This window comes from Empidonax traillii, unplaced genomic scaffold (assembly GCF_003031625.1).
Source record: "Empidonax traillii isolate 1590-97213 ecotype Southwest subspecies unplaced genomic scaffold, ASM303162v1 scaffold17:size2698205, whole genome shotgun sequence".
Lineage (NCBI taxonomy): Eukaryota > Metazoa > Chordata > Aves > Passeriformes > Tyrannidae > Empidonax > Empidonax traillii.
Genome location: NW_020955210.1, coordinates 2402012 through 2421743, shown reverse-complemented (window position 1 = coordinate 2421743; position 19732 = coordinate 2402012). Strand labels below are relative to the sequence as shown.

Below are 19732 nucleotides of genomic sequence, written 5' to 3'. Positions count from 1 at the left end.
TCCCAGAACTGCCAGCAGGGTCTCCAAGCCCTGTCAGACACTAGGCTGTGGGTAAGCAGCACAACTCTAGCTACCTTGTTCAAATACAAATTGTATTGATGTTGATAACCCTGTGTTAGGCCTTTGGCAATTGCCCTCTGGGCATGATTGCATTGGGTTTGCATGGCAAAGTTTTCATAGTGGGAGTCTACAGGGGTGGCTTCTTTGAGTAGATTCCCATTGCAGCCCATGGGGAAGGCCCTGGTGAGACAGGCTGTCCCCCTGCAGCCCATGGAGGGCCACAGTGGAGCACAGATCCACCTGCAGGCCTGTGGAGGACCTCATGCTAGTTCAGGTGGATGTGCCCAAAGGAGTCTGATGCCGTGGGAAGCCTGTGCTGGAGCAGGTTTGCTGGCAGGACTTGTGATCCTGCGAGGGACCTGCACTGGAACAGTCTGTTCCTGAAGGATGGCATCCTGTGGATGGGACCCACATTGAAGCAGTTTGTGAAGATAATGCAACCCGTGGGAAGGACTCATACTGGAGAAGTTTATAGAGGATTGCCTCCAGTGGCAGGGACCCCACAGTGAAGCAGGGGAAGAGTGTGAGGAGTCCTCCACTGGGGGAGGAAGAAGCAACAGAGACAGTGCGTGATGAACTCACCACAGCCCCCATTTCCCAGACCCTTGTGCTGTTGCGGGAGGAGGAGGCAGAGAAATCGGGAGTGAAATTGAGCCCAGGAAGAAGGGAGCGGTGGGGAGGTTTTTAAAACTTTGTTTTTATTTCTCATTACCCTACTTTAACATGGTTGGTAATAAATAAAATTAATTTTCCTAAGTTGAGCCTCTTTTGCCCAAACCTGTGATTGCTGAGGGATCTCTCCCTGTCCTTATCTCGACCTTTCTTATTTTCTCCCCCTGTCCAGCTGAGGGGGGCAGTGACAGAGCATCTCTGGTGGTCGCCCAGCGCCCAGCCAGGTTAAACCCACCACAGCGACGAAGCCAGTCATAGACTCATAGAATGGTATGGAGTGGAAGAGGACCTTGAAGATCATCTAGTTCCAACCCCCAATAAGCGCCAACTCTTACATGCAACCTAACTCGGCAATACAGCGAAAGGCGGCTCTTTCCCTCGCCCCGAGGGCGCCGTTCTCGCACCAGGAGCCGCGTCCGCCAAAAACCCGGCACTCCGTTCCTCTCCCCGTTCAGCCAAACGTGCCTCCCGTGAAGCAGGACAAGGAAGGCGTAGCGGGCAGGCGCGGACAAGCACCAGAGCTGTAAGAGAACACCTTCCCGGAGGGAGCCGCCCGCAGCGGGATCCGCTGTCCCACCGCCCCAATGAGCTGGCCCCGCGCCGGCCCGGCCCCCGCCCCGCCCCGCGCTCCGGGCCCGGCAGTCACGGGCCGCTGGGCGGGGCCGGCCTCCCGCGGGGAGGACGCCTCGCGCTCCCATTGGCTGGGTCTCGGCGAGGGGCGGCTGTGATTGGCTGCGGTGGCTGCCGCTCGCGGCGCGCGGGCGGTGGCGGCGGCGGGGCAGGCGGCGGCGGCCGGAGGTCACTCGTGCGGGGGCGCAGCATGGCCGCGGCGGTGGTGCGCGGGCGACCTGCGGGCTGGTGGCGCTGGCACCGCCGGGTGATGGGTAAGGACCTGCCCCAACCCTCGGCTCCAGCGGCCCCGCTCTGCCGGCTTGGCGGGAAAAGGCCGGGCCTCTCCCGGTGCTCGGCCGGGGAGCGCAGCTGCTGCGCTGCCCTTGGCGGCCGCGGGCCCTCCGAGCGCGGCGGGCCCGGTGCAACTCCCCAGCAGCCTCGCCGTGCGGGGTCCCCGGTGAGGGACCCCCCGGGGGTCACGGCTGGCACGGCGCGCTCCCGCTGCCGCGTTACTTGGGCCCGCCCCGGAGCTACGGAGTGACTTGACTTAATAAATGTTTTCAGTCATTTGCTTAAAATAGCGTGCCTGGAAATCATCAGAGCCCACAAATGCTTCCTGTGGCACCAGTGACATGTTTGTTGTTACCTAGGTTTGGGCTGTTCAGCCCTCTCGGTCACTGCATCCGAGGCGTATTTTCCTTAAACTGAAGATAAATCCAGCGGCACTCCCTCCCGTGTCAGCTCCGCAGGCATTGATCCTCACCTGTGGTTGGTTCATGTGCAGTGGAAGGAGCAAACACTGTAGATGTCCTCTTGCTGCAAGTGAAGAAAGACTGTATTTGCAGAACTGAACATAGACCTTTTCCCGAGTTCTGAAAATCATACAGTTGTTTCCAAGCAATTTAATTGCTAAAGTAAATGATTAAAAATAAACCTTCAACAGTCTTTTCAGTGTCATTTTGATAGCTGTCTGTTGCTCGTGTATGTCAGTTTATAGTTAGGCTTACATAGATGAAGGTGTTTCAAGTAGCAAAGTGGAAGAAACAGATTCTTTTAAATCGTATGTGGTTGTGAAATCTTGACACTTAACAAAGTGTTTCAGGTATTACTCAATTCCTTTTAACTTTAAAAAATTTAAAGTGATGAATGGAAAGCATTTGATGCTTAATTTTGCCACTAGCTTTCAGTGCTGTTTTTGCTTCACTGTCTCTTTTACAGTAATGTGGTTTTTTTTTTATAGTTGCAGCTGTGGTGTAACAGCTCAGGTGCAGCAGGCATATTGGTCAAGGACAAGTAAATACAGGACACCTGTCAATGTATTTAGTACCTTTTGTGATACCACAATTGAAAGCAGTAGCTTTCAATGTATTTTGAACTTTCTGTGCATGGTAGCTGTAAGATATTTCTATAAGAGCTTTGAAATAGCCAAAAAAAGTCTTGAAAAAGTCTTGTCAATATTTCGATGGTTGCGTTTAATGTAGAGCAGATGGTGGGGATCTTGTTTCTTGAGGGTGAGCATAGGTGTGAAAAGCAACCCAAGACTGGCCCTTAAAGCTGAAAAATAGTTTGTCTTTGCTGTAAGGCCTGAGCAAGAAATTGTGATGAAGTCTAAGGAGAAATTGTGACTCTCCCAAGAAACTTCCATAGAATTTTACCCACAGAGTTTAAGGTATGACTTACTTAGTAGTGACCATGCTGAAAGTACTTTTGACTCTGAGAAGTGTTTATGGGATGAAGGTCTAAGCATTAAACCTTCTTTACTGCTAAGCTCTACTGCTTAGTTATGTGTCAAGGTTTTCCCATCTCTAATGCGTTTATTAGGTTTGCCATCCTTTTCTTTAGTTTTAATCTGAATGTTTTCTTTTGAGTAGTGATTTCATCAACTGTCCTTTGAGTGAAAATCCCATCCTAGTGAAGGAAGTCTGCCAGCTCAGAAAGCTGTCACACTACAGCTTGGTTATTGAGTGGGCTGTCTTCATTATCCTGTTGAGTGCTCTTTGGTTACCTTGTCAGTCGCTCTTTGCAGCTGGTGCAGACCATGACGGATTGCTTCCTTTGTATGTTTGTACCAGAGACTGCTAAATTATCTGGGAAGAAAATAGAAAGCTGAGGGAAGATTTTAGAGGGGCGTCTTGGTTTTGTATGCGTATTAGCAAGTTGGATAGAGACTATGTAGTCTTGTGAACTGCCCCTGGCAGTCACTGACAAAGGTGCTTCATGGAGGGGATTTCTGTGATCTTACTTAAAAATATGTTTTTGATGGATGTGGAATCCCCTTCCTGAGGACTGCTAGGGGGGATGAAGAGGGTGTTAATGAATTATGGAGGCTGAGAAAGGAAGATTTTTTGGTGAATGAAGATTCATCAGCTGAGGGAGCTGCTCGTCAAAGACAGTATCCTGCTAGAGAATAAAAACGTCCTTACAAGTAGTTTTGGATGAGTGGTAGAGACCCATTCAGTTAGTAGTTAAATAGTAGTTTTGCTGATGCAAGAGCTGTGTTTGAACTGTTGAATGACTCCATGCTCCGGTGCAAAGGAACGTTAATTACTAAGCAAGGATGATGACAGAAAGACCTGCTGCTCTCAAGTCCAGCACATTACTTAATTAAGGGAGCAAGTGTACACTTGATACTCTTTTTAGATGAAAAGTACTTACTATAATGTTTTCTGTTTAATGTATTAGCAAACATTTAGTGAAGTATAGCTACAGATAAGAAAAATGAAGTAAGAAGACTGACTGTTACAAGATATCATGTCTGGTTTTGATCAGTAGACCTTTCCAGAGAAAAGAAAAAGCAAGTGGGATGTTTCAATGTAAAGCTGTCCAAATTTAGAGTATTGTAATCTTCTTAAATTATTATTTTGGCAGAGTGCAGTTCTCAAAATCATTGCATAACCTTTAAAAGCCAGTGACCCTGAAGCAATTTAAATTCCATTGGCAAAGCTTCTAGGAGCAGAAAGATTCTACCTATGTGCAGCTGGCCTCTCTAACTTCTATATTTCTTTATCTAGTTTCCTGCAGGATTTGGTTCAGTAGAGGCTTTATAAGTTTCCATAGAGAAGTCTGCACAAGACACAGAAGCTTTCTCTGATCCTTTATTTCAAAGCAGGAAGCAGAAAATGAGTGATGTTTTCTGTTGTGCTTGTACCAGAACTTCAGATGCTAAATCAACGGGAAAATCTTTCATTTAGTGGCTCATATTGTCATCATGTTTCCTTCTCCTTGTCAAGTGAATTCAGATGTACTTTCTTATAAAGCCCTAAGCATAACCACCAACTTCATAGTTGAGCTTCCTCTGGGCATCTTCCCCTGATCCTGTTAAATCTTACCTACTAGGTTGGAAAAGAGGTCAAGTTTCACTATCCAGAGAGATCAAGAATATTAATATGAACTGCAACTGCTCTGATTAGGAAATTCTTATGGGACAGTACAGTGTGGGCTATTACCTCCTGTACCATTTGGTGAACATGATTCAAAGTAGATTTTATAAGGCCAAGAATTAAGTAATATAGTTGAAATTACATTTTGAAAGTTACTTGTTTCTCAGTCCTGTTCTTGGCCAGTTAGGCAGTTCTTTCCCTCAGAGTACAAGTATATTGGACCTTTTCCAGCTCTGCTGTTTGTGGTCCTACCCAGCTATTAGTTCCTTTTTGTTTGAATACAAAGAGATGTCCTCAGCACTGCATATTATAGTGTTTGTGCAGTCTAGTATTTGTAGTGAAATCAGGGCACCACTGGAGCTGGAATTCTTTCTTGAAACTGTAGAGTTGTTACTTTGGGAGACAGTGTAAAATTAAATGCAAACATTTCTGTTTTGTTCAAGAAAATTCATTTGTAGACTCATAAACTCTTGCTGATTTTTAAAAATAATTCTACAATAATTTAAAATAATTTTTAAATAAAAAATTCATGTAAAATTAAAATTCTGAAATTGCAGATTAGATCAGGTGTTTCTATTATAGTCTGACTTTTCAAAGCAAAACGTTTGTATCTGTATTGTCTGTAAGCCCCAGTTGTGGTGACAGGGTTGTAATTGGTCATCCTCATCAATGAAGTCTTCATAGGCATGAGGTTCGGCAGGCATATATTCCCTCAAGAGAATAATGAAGAATCTCCTGGGAAAAGCCCAAATTCTTTGGATTCAGTGTAGCTGTAGCTGGTTTTGCTCATAATTAATTTGATCTGTAGAGTAACCTATATTGCTAGTTCTCTTCCCAGTGAAGGAGAATTAGTTGCACATGGTATCAATGATTATTTTAAAAGTAGATTCTGTTGCTCCTACTTCTGATGTTCTGCCCTCTGTTAGAATTTAAATGTGGGCTGGGCGTTTTTCCAGTTGTGTGATTGCAGCAGGTTATTGTAGATTTTACGGTTGAAGTAAAATAGACTCAATACCACAGGGACAGTTTCTGCAAATGCTTATCCAATTGATGGGATTAGTTAAGCATACGTGTATGTGGGTTTGCAGAATATCAAGCCTTATGTGTTTGAATTATACAGTTATTTCAAAACTGGGCTTGTGCCATGTATCAAATGTTTAAAAGTGTCTAGATATTCAAGCTGGACCTCACTGTGTGAAAGCACCTGTGAAGGCTCATCTAATATGAAAATGTGAAAAATCTTGTCTTCTGAAACATCCTGTGTTTGGCAAAACCCCACTGTCTTAAGTAGTTATTAAAAAATATGCCACAATTCTAAAGGCAGTTGATTCAAATGTACTTGAAATCAGCTCTGTTAGGTCTGTGAGCTAATTTCATCAGTGCTTTAAAGCAGTTTTCTTGTGGTTGAGTGCCTGCGGATCTGGAGATTTTTCAAAGCTGTTAATCAAATTATATGATTTTAAAGTGGCTAATTTAACACTTGGCTGTGAAGAGTTAAACCAAACTAAGAAGTCAGAAACTGACTGGGAAATTGGACTACGAAAGAAAATCAACAGAGACAGACAAAAGGGGAAATAATAGAATACAGTGACAGAAAACTAATAGTACTGGTCAGGATATGTCACCTCCTATCCCAGCCTAACTGTTGCCATGCCTGGGGATATTGCAAAATGACTGTTTTAAAGGAGGCCTTATAGTAGAAAAATGCATTAGTTTTGTGGATATTTACCTTAGAGACATAATAGAAATGCATGTTGGCAATAAGCCTGTCACTACAGTCCAATTACCAGTTGATGGCTTAATATTTAGATGTGATGATAGCCATGAAAAGTCATCATAGCAAAGCAGTTATATGTGACGTGATAGAGAAAAGGCAGGCAAAGGATGCAAAGAAGGAGTGACAGAAAATGGCATGGGCAAAATGTCTTTCTCAATTCCCAGCATTTCTATTTCAAGGCAAGATTATGATTGTTGAGGCAGGTGATCAGGTCCTGAAGTAGCTGAGATCTCAGATATGATAAGGGATGAATCAGTGAGATTGAAGCAGATTGTGGATGGCTCTTCTAGGCTGCGAGTGCCAGACATAACTGCTGGTGTCAGCACAGATAGCAAAAAAAAAAAATTACCTGAAGATGTTTAGTTTGAAGTGGTGGTTAGATGTCCATGAGGTGGTGTGAGAAAAGAAGAGATCGGGATAAAAGTGAAGAGTCTACAACAATGAGCCTAGATATGGTAGCCAGATTTATTCCTCTGGTGAAGTCACTTCAGAAGCAGAAATGAAGAAAACTGAAGTTTGGGACCAAGGCTGTCTTTAAAGCTAAATCAGATTGCTCAGGGTGTTCTAAGGTTGCTCCAAGGATGGAAGTTCCACAGCTTCTCTGCACTGCCTGTTCCATAGCAGAACCTTTTTCCACATGAGGGATGCTTTTCTTATTTCTAACCAGAATTTCCTTTCTTGCAACTTTTGGCCATTGCCCCATGTCCTATTGTTGTGCATATCTGTGAAGAATCTGACTTCATTTGCTCTGTAACTCTTCTTCCCTCCCACCCCATGGTGATAGAAAAACTGCAGTTAGTCTTCATTTCTCCAAGCTCAGCCAAGACAGTTTCCTCAGCGTCTGCTCATAGACCATATTCTCCAGCTCATCAGTCATGTTACTTGATGTTTGCTGGATTGTCTGCAATTTGACCACATCTCTCATGTATTGTGCTGTTAGAGAGGAATCACTGGTTTCTTTGACTTCTTGGGTATGCTCTTGCTAATGTAGGGCAGAACATCATTAACCTTTTCCTGCGAGGATGCACTACTGACTCATGCCCGATTTCCACAGATTCTGCAGAGCTGCCAGCTGTCTAGCCCGTCCTCAGTCTGCAATGACATCTCCTGCCCCAAGTGCAGAACATGTATTTGTCTTTGTTGAACTGCTTGAGGCCCATTTCTCCAGTCTTTCTGAATAGTAGCCTTGCCCTGCAGTTTTTCAGCCATTCCCCCCAGTTTGGTGTCACACATGATGTTGCTGAGGGTGCTAACGTCCTATCATCAATCATTGATAACATTTTTAAACAGACCCAGTATTGACCCATGAGGTACATCATGTGTAACCGATTGTTGATAGTCTTGGACCCCTGATCACTATTGTTTAAGCCCAACGGTCTAGACAGTACTTCTTCCTTCAGGCAGTCTTGCAGTCAAGTCCATACTTTCCTCATTTGGCTACTGAGATACAAGAGGAGGCTGTTCTGAAAGCTTTGCTGAAGTCAAGGTAAATAAGATCCACTGGTATTAAGGGCTAGAGAAAGAAAGATGCTTAAAACCAGAGCTTGGACCTCTTTGGGAAGTGGGATGCTGTGGGCTAACAAAAGGTGCAGTTTTAGATTAGTGTGAGGGACTGGGGAAGACTGTCCCAGAAACAATGAGAAGATGACTCCAAAATGGTTACTATGGCTGATGATGCTGGTTTAGGCTCTTTGTTCCTTTGCTCCTTAGATTTGACAGGAGTATTTCTTCAGAAAGTGATATGCTCTTTTCCTGACTTATCGCAGTTTTCACTAAGCATTTTCCCAGTGCTTAGTGAATAGTGCTACTTCTCTAGCTATGTAATTGCTGCAGGCATCTGTGGAAACTGTCTCAGACCAAAATTCTCTCAACAAACCTGATTTATTAAATGTGGCACTTTCAAAATAGTGCTGCAGATGAAAGAGCGTGACCGTTGCTGGCTAAGAAGGAGCTTAAAGTCAGAAAGACTTTAAAATGATTAATCAAGTGTTATTGGCCTAGAGAGGATTCTTTGCTAAGCATTGAGATCTCTTAGAGTCTCAATCCAGCTTAGGCACATTTTCTGTACGTGCTTCTCAGAGTTACAGTAATTTTGTAGTTAGTTAGCCTTGTTTCTAGTTGCTTAGTTGCCACACTTTAGTGTTTATTCTGCATAACTTTTTCCTTTGTCGTAAAGGAGAAAGTATTTTATGTAATTGGCAAAGAAATCTAGTCACTGTCAAATGGTGCTGCCCTTGGATTTAGAGTAAGAGACAGTGATTGCAGTAGACAAATGCCTGCAGTGCTGCTACTGTCCATCATTTGATACTCACTAACTACTTGTAAAAGGTAGCTGATTGGAACTGTGGTATTTTCCACAGATTGGAGGTTATGCTTCATAGTTCTTAGTAGTATGGTAAATCGAATACAGAGGTTATTCCTGCAAAGACTTCATGATTTTGTTTTTATGCTATATTTTGTTCTAATTTTCAGTATTTAAACTGTGATTATGTGGCTCAAAAGATTTGCCATGATTTAGGATGGAGGTTTTCATCTTTAGGTTAGTGACTTGTATCTGATGGTAGGATCAGAAGATTCCAGTTATCTGTGTGGAACTGCATGAAATAAAGAGGCAGCCTCAGTCCATTTCTAGAGAACAGGTGCTATATCCCAAGGCTGCAAGCGAAGTTGTGAATACAGAGTCTGTAAAATAAATATAAAATTGGATTTTCCATATCCAATTTAGGATTTAGACACCTAATAAAATACAGAGAATCCTGCGTATTTTAAGTCTGTGAGCTCTTCTTAGAGCTCAACTTTATTACTATATCTTTTGAAACACCCACATTTTTGTAATTACAATAATTTTGTTTGATATGTAGAAAAATCATTCTGGGATGGTATTTGTGGGCCAATGTCAACTCTAATTTATTATTGAAACTGTGTAGAATACGATTCACATTTCCACCATTTTTAAGCATAAAGTTGTTGAAATAATTTAAAACAGATTACGTGGTAGCTTTTATTACATTATTGTTATGCATTACTCTAAAATACAAATATAATGATCTTTATTTTTTTTTAAATCAGTGTGTTCTAGGACTATGGCTTCCAAAACTCCAGTTGGATTCGTTGGGCTGGGTAACATGGGAAATCCAATGGCAAAAAACCTTATAAAACACGGATATCCAGTTATTGCATATGATGTGTTCCCAGAAGCTTGCAAAGAATTTCAAGACTTGGGTGCTCAGGTAAAGTAATAAACTTCCTTTATTCCAATAATAACTGTGTTGGATGGTTCTTGCATGGAACGCAATTAAATTATCTGCATTTGTTTTCTTGATTAAGATCACAGAACTAAAACAGCACAATGAATATAATCTGAGTCTGTAAAGTTTCAGTTGGAGCAAAGATATGATTCTGCCCTAAGTAATTTTCCTGCTGTTAGCCAGAATTGCTACTTTGTCAAACTTCGCTGGCTCTTTTTTCCCTCCCCTTTTTATGAGAGTAGGTTGATGGCCTCCTCCTTTCTCCTGCTTCCTTCTCCCCCAGGTCTAGATGGCCAGTGGGCTGCTTTTCATCTGGTTCCTACTTTGACCTTTTCAGGTTAAATGACCCTAGTTAAAAGTTCCTGCTGACATAGCTATAAGGGTTATAGGGACATACGAGCTTTCCTGCTGCTTCAAGGTGCAGTCCTCAGGGGCAGGGAAAAAATCTAATTATTTAAGTGCTTATTCTCTTGGAGGTGAGGAAGGATACGGTGAGAGAAGAGGAAGGAATGAAAAGGAAAAGGGAGGGAAGGAAATTGATTACATTAAGGAGGTTTACCTTCCTGCCATATACCCTGAAAAATCTTGGCCCTTTTCCAGCTAGTCCTATTCCTTTTGTTGATCTGTTAATACTCCTGGAACCCCATTCAGTCTCTCAGGTGGCTGGGTCATTTCTAAGTGTCTGAAACACATTTGAATTGTTTTGACATACTTCAAAGCTGTAACAGTTTAGACAGTTGTGGGCAGATGGGTAGGTGCATAAAACACTGGAAAAAAGGAACATAAGTAAGGAGTGCAATGCAAAAATAATACTCTGATGTAACACTCTAAAGGATAGGAGGGAATTTTTCAGCAGTGGTAAGGAAATTGTAGGTAGATCTAGATAGGGGAACTGTGTGTCTTGAAAGTCTAAACTGTTGGAGCTAATTGCAGCTGTTTTAAATAATGAGGGAACATCAAGATTCACGAAAGGTAAAATGATGAAGCACCCCCATTAGTAATTAATTTCAACTCCCCTTGAATAATTACAGAATTTTGACCTTAAGTGAGAAAGTAAGCTTTTCAACTTCTTTTCCTAGCTCCTGGTTTTTTTTTTTTTTTTTGTTAAAGCAGCCTCAGGCATGAAACAGACCTGTCTTTGAGTAAGAGACTGGGCAAATAGGAGTCTGTTTTGAACAATTGGTTATATTTTTAATTCATGTGTTCTGCAGTAGGATCTCTTTGCTGTGGCTGCCCATTTTGATAGCTTTTTGCACTTATAATGGAATCCTTGGCATTCACTGCAAGACTTAACATGTGATAATAAAGGTGAACTGTAATGCTTTTAAAAATAAAGTCAAAAGTATGTTTTAAGATTGTAAATCACTAAGAGAATACATGGGTAGGCTTAAATACAAGTAAAACACACTTCAGGAAAATATGTGAATGTAACTTTCTCTTCTTGATCTATAGGTGTAAATCCTACCCCAACACTTTTTTCAGGAGTTGAAAACTTGTGGGTCCATGGGGCCTTGTAGAAACTGCTATAGAAGGAACATTGGGCTCTAAGGGCTGCTTTCTCTTTGGTCTGGCTCGTAGGGTAAAATCATCAGGAGTGTTACAGAGGTGAAATGACCCCAAGAGACAGTAAATCTAGTCAAATGTCCGTTGTTTAAGGCCAGTGCTGCTACTAAGGTATATGGAGGATGAGGGATATTGGACCATAAATCTGCATAATCTGTGACTCACCTTTCTTTAGCCTCTGAATTGAAAGAACTGGGAGGTAGTATATATCAGGAAGCAGCCACTCTCCCAGTAGTGGTGAACAGTAAGAGCAAAACTGGCTGAGGAGGAGCATATGGAACCACTTGGGGTGAAACTTGGAGGAAGTTGAAAGGCTACAAACAAGGGAAAATACTGAACAGGACTGTGAGCAAGTAGGCTGCCTCTACACTCTTGTCTTTCCCCTTTGTCATAATTATCATATTTATCATACTTGTCAATTTTTTTCTCACACTGGAGTAAATGTCACACAGTTACTTCGCTACAGTTTACATGTCTTTGAATCTTATCTCAGATTTAGAAGATTGAGAGTGTTACTGAAGTCATCTGATGCATAAAGCGTCATAAAAATAGAGCTTTCTTTGGTAAGAATGGCATTTTAGGCAAACAGAATTATTAATTAACTTACTGCAAAAATAAATTAAAAATAGGGATGCAGTTTGGAACAAATATAAGCAGATGCACATATTGAAGGGCAAAACCGATGACCAGTATCAAGGAAAGTTTCCCCTATCCAGTTGCAAACTGCAAAAATTTGGTTGAACTAAGCACATAAGTATTGGAACATGTACGGAACTCGATGGGCTGCTACTCTGAGCCAGCATGGTCTGTGTTGGTAATGAACAGTTAGTATTTGGTATCTTTTTTAAAGTTGTGCACATTTTTAATGATTTTGAATGCTTAGTGCTTTGCGATACCTTTCAAATCATTCAGCTTTATTTCTGAGACAAGAAGTCCCAAATAAAATAAAAGTTTCGTATGCTGCTTATTGAACCAGGTAGGTAGATTTCCCAGAAAATATAATTCATATTTGTTAACAATATCAAAAAGCCAAGAATGGCAGTTCCAACTTTTAATTCACACTTTGTTTTCCTGTTTTCTTCAAGGTAGCAGAAAGGTTTTCCTTTGTAAAGTTATGGAAGTACTGTCCTAATCTGTGTGTGTTTTTAATCTCATTTTCTTCATGTTAAAGGCATGTTAGTATTTTGAAAGACCTGGATAGAACAAATTAATTTCTGTGTAGGAGACTAGTGACCATGTCTATGTATATGTGTTCCTTAAAAACTGTTAAAAACTGTAGTCAAAACCCAGCTATATTTTAACCCAGCTATATTTTATCTATGTAGCCAAGTAGAAATTTGAGGCTGGCATAGTTTTTCAGCTGTGTGCCCAGTATAGTATGTTTTTCAGTTTCTGGTTGAAAGATGCAAATGGGCCACCGACTCTTCAGCTGATAAATTGTGAACCCCTAAGAATATTGGAGATAATAGTTTCAAATAAGAAGACATATATATGAATTCAGGGTCCAATCACACACTGCCTCTCTCCGCCTCTAATAATAACACTTTGGGACTGAACTGAACCAGAAGTACTTGAAACTAAAGACATGGGTGTCATACTCCTATATAAAGAGATAGGCTCTCCGGTCTCCAGGGAGGAAGTAATAAAATTAACTAATCAAATAGAAAAGCTTTGCTTTTATAATTGCCTCATTTATTCCTCCTAACCTTTGTTCTTTAGAGCATGTTTCCTCTGTGGTATACCAGACATTTTATGCAGTATTAACTTAGTCTTTCAAAACAAAATCTGTGTGTTTCTGAGTCCCATCTATGCCAGTTTATGTACCTTTCTTTTTTTCCAAGAGCTTTGTTCAGTGACTATATACAATCTTCCCTTCTTTTACTTATAAATACAAATCCAAAAGTTTCTCATGCTGTATCCCAGAAGTCCTTATTCAACATTCCTTTCGAATGTGTATATAGCATGCTTTCTTTGATTCTGAGACCTCATAAATGCAGTGTATATAAAAAGAGAATATATTTACATTAGGGTCTTTACTGTCAAAACTTACAAAAATTATAACAAATACCTGTATTTGTAAATAGATAGGGAATGGTGAAATAGGCTCAATGATTTATTGATATGTCTGCACTGTGGAAAGTCTCCATAATTTCAGGTAGCTGTTCAGCTGCAATTTTTTATCCCTAGAGGCATGTGATATGGAAATTCTAATTTATTCACAGTAAGAAGTGCATGTAAAATTTTAAGACATTTCTTAAAGTTAAAAACTCAAGGCATATAACATATGTAGCAGAACAGATCATTGAGATACTAAGGTTGCTTCTCATCATTCAGCAACAATAGCTGGAAAATAAATACTACAACTCCTATTCACAAACAAAACCTACTTTCTGCTCATCTTGCTTACTGCTTAGAATTTAAGTCCTTTCTGTAAAACTAACTGAATGACTGAAATCAGACTTGATCCTTGTGGGCTAAAGATAAAAGAATTAACTCTACTTTTTGTTACTGTTTTCTCTAATCTATGACTGTGTTAAGAATGCATTTTTTTTAAAGAATTATTTCAAACCAGTACTGGCCAAAAGTCTTAGTGGTAAATGTTGTCTGAGTGCAACTCAGCTTTAGCTGTCAATATTTCTCTGAAAGTGATCTGGGAAAGGTAAAATACCTTTAAAGCTAAGTTTGTTTATTTAGCAACCAATACCTCATACTATATTTCAAAAATTGTTCAGATCTTTTTTTGTGAAGAATACTTGAGCTGATAATTTTCCTTTTTAAAAAATGCCAGCTGTAATACTGTGAGAAGGAACAGTTAATCTGATCTTTTTTTTAAGGTGAACCTCAGAGGCACATTAAGTAACTTTTTTCTTTTTTTCCTCAGTCTACCTCTCTTCCAATATCGTATATAAGATAAGGAAAAAAATGAGATTTCTGTGATCCTTCATGTTTTCCTCCTTAGAAACATCGTAGAGCAGTATTTCGTATAGATGCAACGTTTTTAGGTAATTGAAGATTCATGAGTAGGTTGACGGGATGCAAGCATCTCCCTTGGCAGATGTTGTGGAGGAGCTTCCATGACAGCAAATCTTTTTTATTTTTATTTTATTTTTCTATTACTGGATACAATTAACCAACATTTTCATTAGGATACCAATTTTTCTAGTGTTTTAATTTTTTACCTAGCTAAGTTGTGACCTGTGAATACTACAAACAAATTCAGCAAATGTCTGACATCTATTTTTGAGGAAGTGTAAGCTTACATATTTTTTTTCCCTTTAAAAGGTAACAGAATCACCAGCAGATGTAGCAGAACGAGCAGACAGAATTATTACCATGCTGCCTTCTAGTCCCCATGTGACAGAAGTTTACACAGGAGCAAATGGAATTCTAAAGTAAGACTTTTTTGTAGTTTGGAGAATTCCCACTCCTACTTAAGGCTGTATCATGTTTTTCAGATGATCACTGTTGCAGTAACTCTTGCTGTGCCTTCAGGGCACTTAATTCAATGTTCTCTGTTCTGTCACTATTGATATTTCTCTTATACAGTGCTTACTTTTGAATGGCTTTTGGCTGAAGTCCTAATTTTATTTTCAGTAGCATAATAATTTATGTGTGTTTGAGGCAATTTAACTGACTACTATCTGTCTACCTTTCCAGTTGCATGTGTCTTTTGCCCTTATGTAATGTACTATAGAAAAGTGTAATTAGAATATTTTCTGACAACAATTATTTACTCGTTTTTTCTTCTACTTGAAGTCCTATAAATTAAATGTTTTGAAGAGATGTCATTATGTCTTATGGTATTAAAGTATATTAACGTGGAAAGCTGACAAGGGTTTATATTGATTTTTACTCTTACTTCTCTATTTATTACACAAGAAAATAGCTAACGAGTTTGTTTAATGTGAAACAGTGGGTTTTAACTTTTGTGGAGGGATTTCCACTAAACCTTAAATGAATAGTTTGCAGAAATCTGTTGCTCAGAGTTTTTGTACTTGCCAAATCAAAAAATAAATAATATTTAAAAGTCTGTTCTGGCCACATGTGCATTACTGCTGGCAGGCTGACTGAGGCTACTGGATACCTCTGAGGATCATGTAGCATCTTACAGCTATCAAGGTTAATAAAGTAAAGGAAGAAACATACAGTAAATGAAAGTACAGTAGATTGCCAAAAACTGAAGTCTTTTTAGGTACTGATTGTACAATATTAAGAAGCATTGATAAGAAAATGAAGTGGAGGAGAGGGATTTCTGTTGTTGTTGCTATATAGGAATAATAGTTGATTCCTTCCCTTACTGGTCTGTAGTTTAATTCCTCTCAAAGCAGGACTGAGTGGATCTAAGTATCCATAGCTTAGACCCTTCAGGGAAGATGGGTAATTGGATCAGTCCTACAAAGCCAAGCAAACAACTGCGGGAGAACTATCCAGGATGACAGTGGTTTGAAGAACAATCGGCAGTACTTACTGACATGGTACAGCTGGTTAATCTTTTAAGTACGTGGATGAGGAAAATCCTGCAGGGAACAGAGGCTGTGGAAAGCAGTGCTATGCTGCTGCAGTTTCTCAGCCTCTGTATTAAGACAAGGAAGTGTAATTTGGCAGTAGTGGTTGTCCCTCCGAGTGACACTTAAGACCTGGTCCTTGCTGGCTGAATTGACTTTCTTAATTTTCTAAAGGTTTTTAAGCATTGCTGAAGAAAACATTGATACTGTGAGGTGTTTAAGGGTTAACTTAGTCATCCCACGGTGTTACCAAGGAGCCTTCACTGCTCCTCCTTCTGAGCACAATGGAGTACTTTATCTGCACAATGGTTTTCATTGCATGTGTTCAAACTGTCTGCAACAGGTCACACCTCCTGTGAAAAAGGACAAGTTTTATGTATGGAGCACGGTTTGAGTCTGGAGCTCCTGTGGGGTCCACAGCTGTATTTATATATTGAGAGACTACTTCCAGAATCTAGGTAGTTTAATTAAATGAAAATCGCTGTCCTGCCAACAGCACACAAGGTGCAGTGAAGCTCTTCATCCGTCATGGGTAGCTTTAAATGGGCCACCTTTTTATGACTGAAAAATTATGTTGTTTGATTTCATGGTGAATGCTGGTCAAGTGGACTTGAAATCATGGTGTAATTCAATGGAAAGAGGGATAAAACAGTTACTCTCAATTTTTTTATTGTGGAGAGCATTAAAAAAATTCTATTTTTTTTTAATTTAAAAATTTAATTGTATTTTTTAATCACATATGCAATTTCCTGTGTTCTACAGTTCTGCCTAAATTTACTAGCTATCGTAGGGAAAACAAGATTTTTCTCCATGCTTCACTTCAAATTTTCTGTGGGCTTTTGTGGACTTATTTATGATCTCTATATGGAATAAATAGTAGCAATGATTAAAAGAATGAAATCAGACTATTCTGCTAAGTACTTAAGATATTGTATATGTGAAAAGAACGTATTGTTATATATTAAATTTTAGGCTGAATCAACATTTAGTTAGTTGCTTAGAATGCATTTTAGATGGTTTGTATGTGGTATACTGTTCAAACTTGTATCATGGCAGGTTTTCCTTATGCACCCTTGTTGTGTAATTTTTTATAATAGTGTTTAGGAGGAATATCCTTTTTTTTGTTCAGATATTATTAGGCTTTGAGTGATCTAAAACACTCACTGTGCAGTCAGCAGTATAAATACTGTGCATAGTCAGCAGTATAAATAATGAGTAGATCTTGCTCAATAGGGTTTAAAACTTTGTGTTTCTCTGGGTACCACAAGGTGTCTATAAATTTATCATGCTGAGGAAAGCCAGTGCCATGGTAATAGTTACAGGTGTCCTGTGAAACAAATAATAATAACAGCAGCAACAACAAATCATCTTTATTTTAGGAAAGTGAAGAAAGGTTCATTGCTAATAGATTCCAGTACTATTGACCCAGCAGTTTCAAAAGAATTAGCCAAAGCTGTTGAAAAAATGGGAGCTGTTTTCATGGATGCCCCAGTTTCTGGAGGTAAGTCTTCGTTAACAGTTTACCTCATATTGGACATGTTGTCTCTTTGTTTGCAATCTCGGTCGCCAGTTTGTACCTTTGGTGCTACAAGTTACTTTTCTTTGCTATATATCCAGTGTTCTGGGCTTTTTCTGTTGTTGTTTGATTACATTACAGAAATGTATGTTATTTTATTAATATTTTTAGGGTTTAGGAGTATGCTTTTGTGTTTAGACCTGGAGAAAATGAGCTTTCTTAGGATATGGTACAGTGGTCATTTTAACTTCTTTCTTAAAGTTGCAGGTAGTCACATCTTTTCAACCTCCATTTGTTTCTGTTATGGAAAAACTGGTTGTCATTAAGCAGTTTTGCTGCTTTTTCATTAATTAAAAAGGAGGGTATGAAGGGGGGAATATAGGATTTCCTAATCAAGAGAAAACAGCTTTCATCTGGTTTTATAACAGCTGAAGAATGTGGATGATATTGGTCTATTCTTGGAAGTTGCTAGCTGTTAATTTCTTGAGTAATTAATTTTTCATAAGAAATAATAAAGAGCAGAGAAGTGGACTGAGGAGATCAAAAACATAAAATCATTGTTTTGAAAACAAAACCATAGCTGATAGTTACTATTGTTGAATGCTTCTCTAAAAGACCTAGAGTTAGAATGTGAGGGCATCCAATTTTATGTGGGAAAATCTTGGGGTTTTTACAATTCCCTCTAAAAATTATTCTAATTGGCATTGCGAGAATTATTTATTTTCTTGATGAGTGCTGGTGAGGAGCAATAACTAGCCATCTTTTTAATTTTCAACTGAAAACTAAGACAGGGTTTGACTACGTACTAGAAGCCAAAATTTTCATCCGAATTCTGTTGTGAACGGAAAGTGGGAAGATCCAGGTAGGCGATACTGAAGAATATAATGGAGAAAACAAGATTCTTGCTTCCCAGCCAAAATATTAGTCCTGTTTTATACAAGTTTTTAACTTGTCAGCCTGGGTATAAAAACAGCAGAAAAAGTGTACTGTGGGTGGATTATATATCTATCTGTTCCTTTTTTTAAACAACTGCATGCCCTTCTGCTTTTCAGTTGGGCAATTCTGACATTATCTGTATGGTTCTCTTCAATCCCTTTCTGCCGGATATGTTGTTTACCTGAGTGAATTATTTACCTTTTAGAAATGTCTATTATTTGTTGTTACTTATAAGTTTTTACTGTAAGGCTTGCTATGCTATAACTACAAAGAAAAAAGTTTGATTCCTAAACAACCCTAGCTGTTTGGGGGAGTTTGTTCCTTGAGAAAATGTTAAGGCCAAGACAGAGTTAATATGATAACATGTAGCTGACTAGTATGAATACAGATGGCTTTTTGGGTTATAGTTTATTTTAGTACAAATAACTTGGTGTTTAGTGTCGGTTACAGATTGTGATGTTCTGAAGGAGGGGGAAAGAATTGAAACTTAGCTTTCTAGTACTTAATATGTTTGTGAATGCCAAGGAGTACAAAAAAATGTGGAGAAGTTGAAGGTTGGAAAAAACCTTTCATGTTATGCTTTGTTATTTCCATCTTTCAAGACCTAACACATCAAGTCTTTGGGGTATTTTTGTATGTCCTGACTGCATTGTTGGACTTCAGACAAAACGCTAAATGGAGAAGTATACTCGGCTCTCTAGAAATTGGCAGGCGTTACTCTGTGGCAGTGAAGAGGAAGAGAAAGCAGCGTGCCTGAGCTGTCCCCGTCAGATCTGTCTGTTTACTAGCTGTTATTGGCACATATCTCCACTTGTGTTTTTAGGTATTTGGGTGTTGCCCGATGGATGTTAATGTACATCTGCACTGTGAACAAGTCATTTCACACACTGAGTAATTTTTTGGAAAATTCTTGAAGGTCTAGAAACCTTAGTGAGAAATAGCGGTGATTTTAATCCTGTCCTGTCATTGCAAATGAAGAATATTTGTGCATAGCATTAGGGCCAGATTTTAGTGGCCTGTTTGCAGCTTTACCCCAGAAGATTCTTTCCCTTGATCCTTTTGAGATGGGCCTGTGTGCCAACATAGTAGTGCTTTCTTCTTCAATGGCCTGCAGCGTTTACTTGCAGCTTACAGTCAGGACCCATTAAGTGGAAGCTGATGCACCGAGTTACTGTAGTATTATTTCGTATTAACTGACTTTAGAAAATACTTCTCATCCCCGTAGTTGCATGCAGATTATGCTGCTAATGCTGTGTAGAGATAGCAATCGCTTTACCCTGGGATTAGGATCTCTTGCAGGTCCACATGAGAAAGTTGTGTCTTGGTTCCCAGTGCTGCCCTGATTTGTGACTCTTAGTGAACATGTGACTAATGAGGAAACACCTTCAAAATCCACACTTGTTTATTTTTTTTTTTTTTTTTAATCTAGAGGACTAAATTTATCTCTTGGTGAAGATTGGATT

At 39.7% G+C, this 19732-nt stretch overlaps 1 protein-coding gene across 2 annotated transcripts in view; it reads left to right on the top strand.

Moving 5' to 3' along the window:
• Positions 1-1519: 1519 nt before the first annotated feature.
• Positions 1520-19732, top strand: part of HIBADH (3-hydroxyisobutyrate dehydrogenase) — an 82665-nt gene continuing 64452 nt past the window's right edge. The window contains exons 1-4 of one of the 2 annotated variants that reach the window (XM_027896516.1): positions 1520-1616; positions 9571-9731; positions 14595-14704; positions 17197-17318. In XM_027896516.1, coding sequence (XP_027752317.1) covers positions 1553-1616; positions 9571-9731; positions 14595-14704; positions 17197-17318 — 457 coding nt within the window. In that variant the 5' untranslated portion in view covers positions 1520-1552. Of the gene's footprint in view, positions 1617-7619; positions 7988-9570; positions 9732-14594; positions 14705-17196; positions 17319-19732 lie in introns of those variants that run through there. The other variant, XM_027896527.1, reaches the window with a different exon arrangement.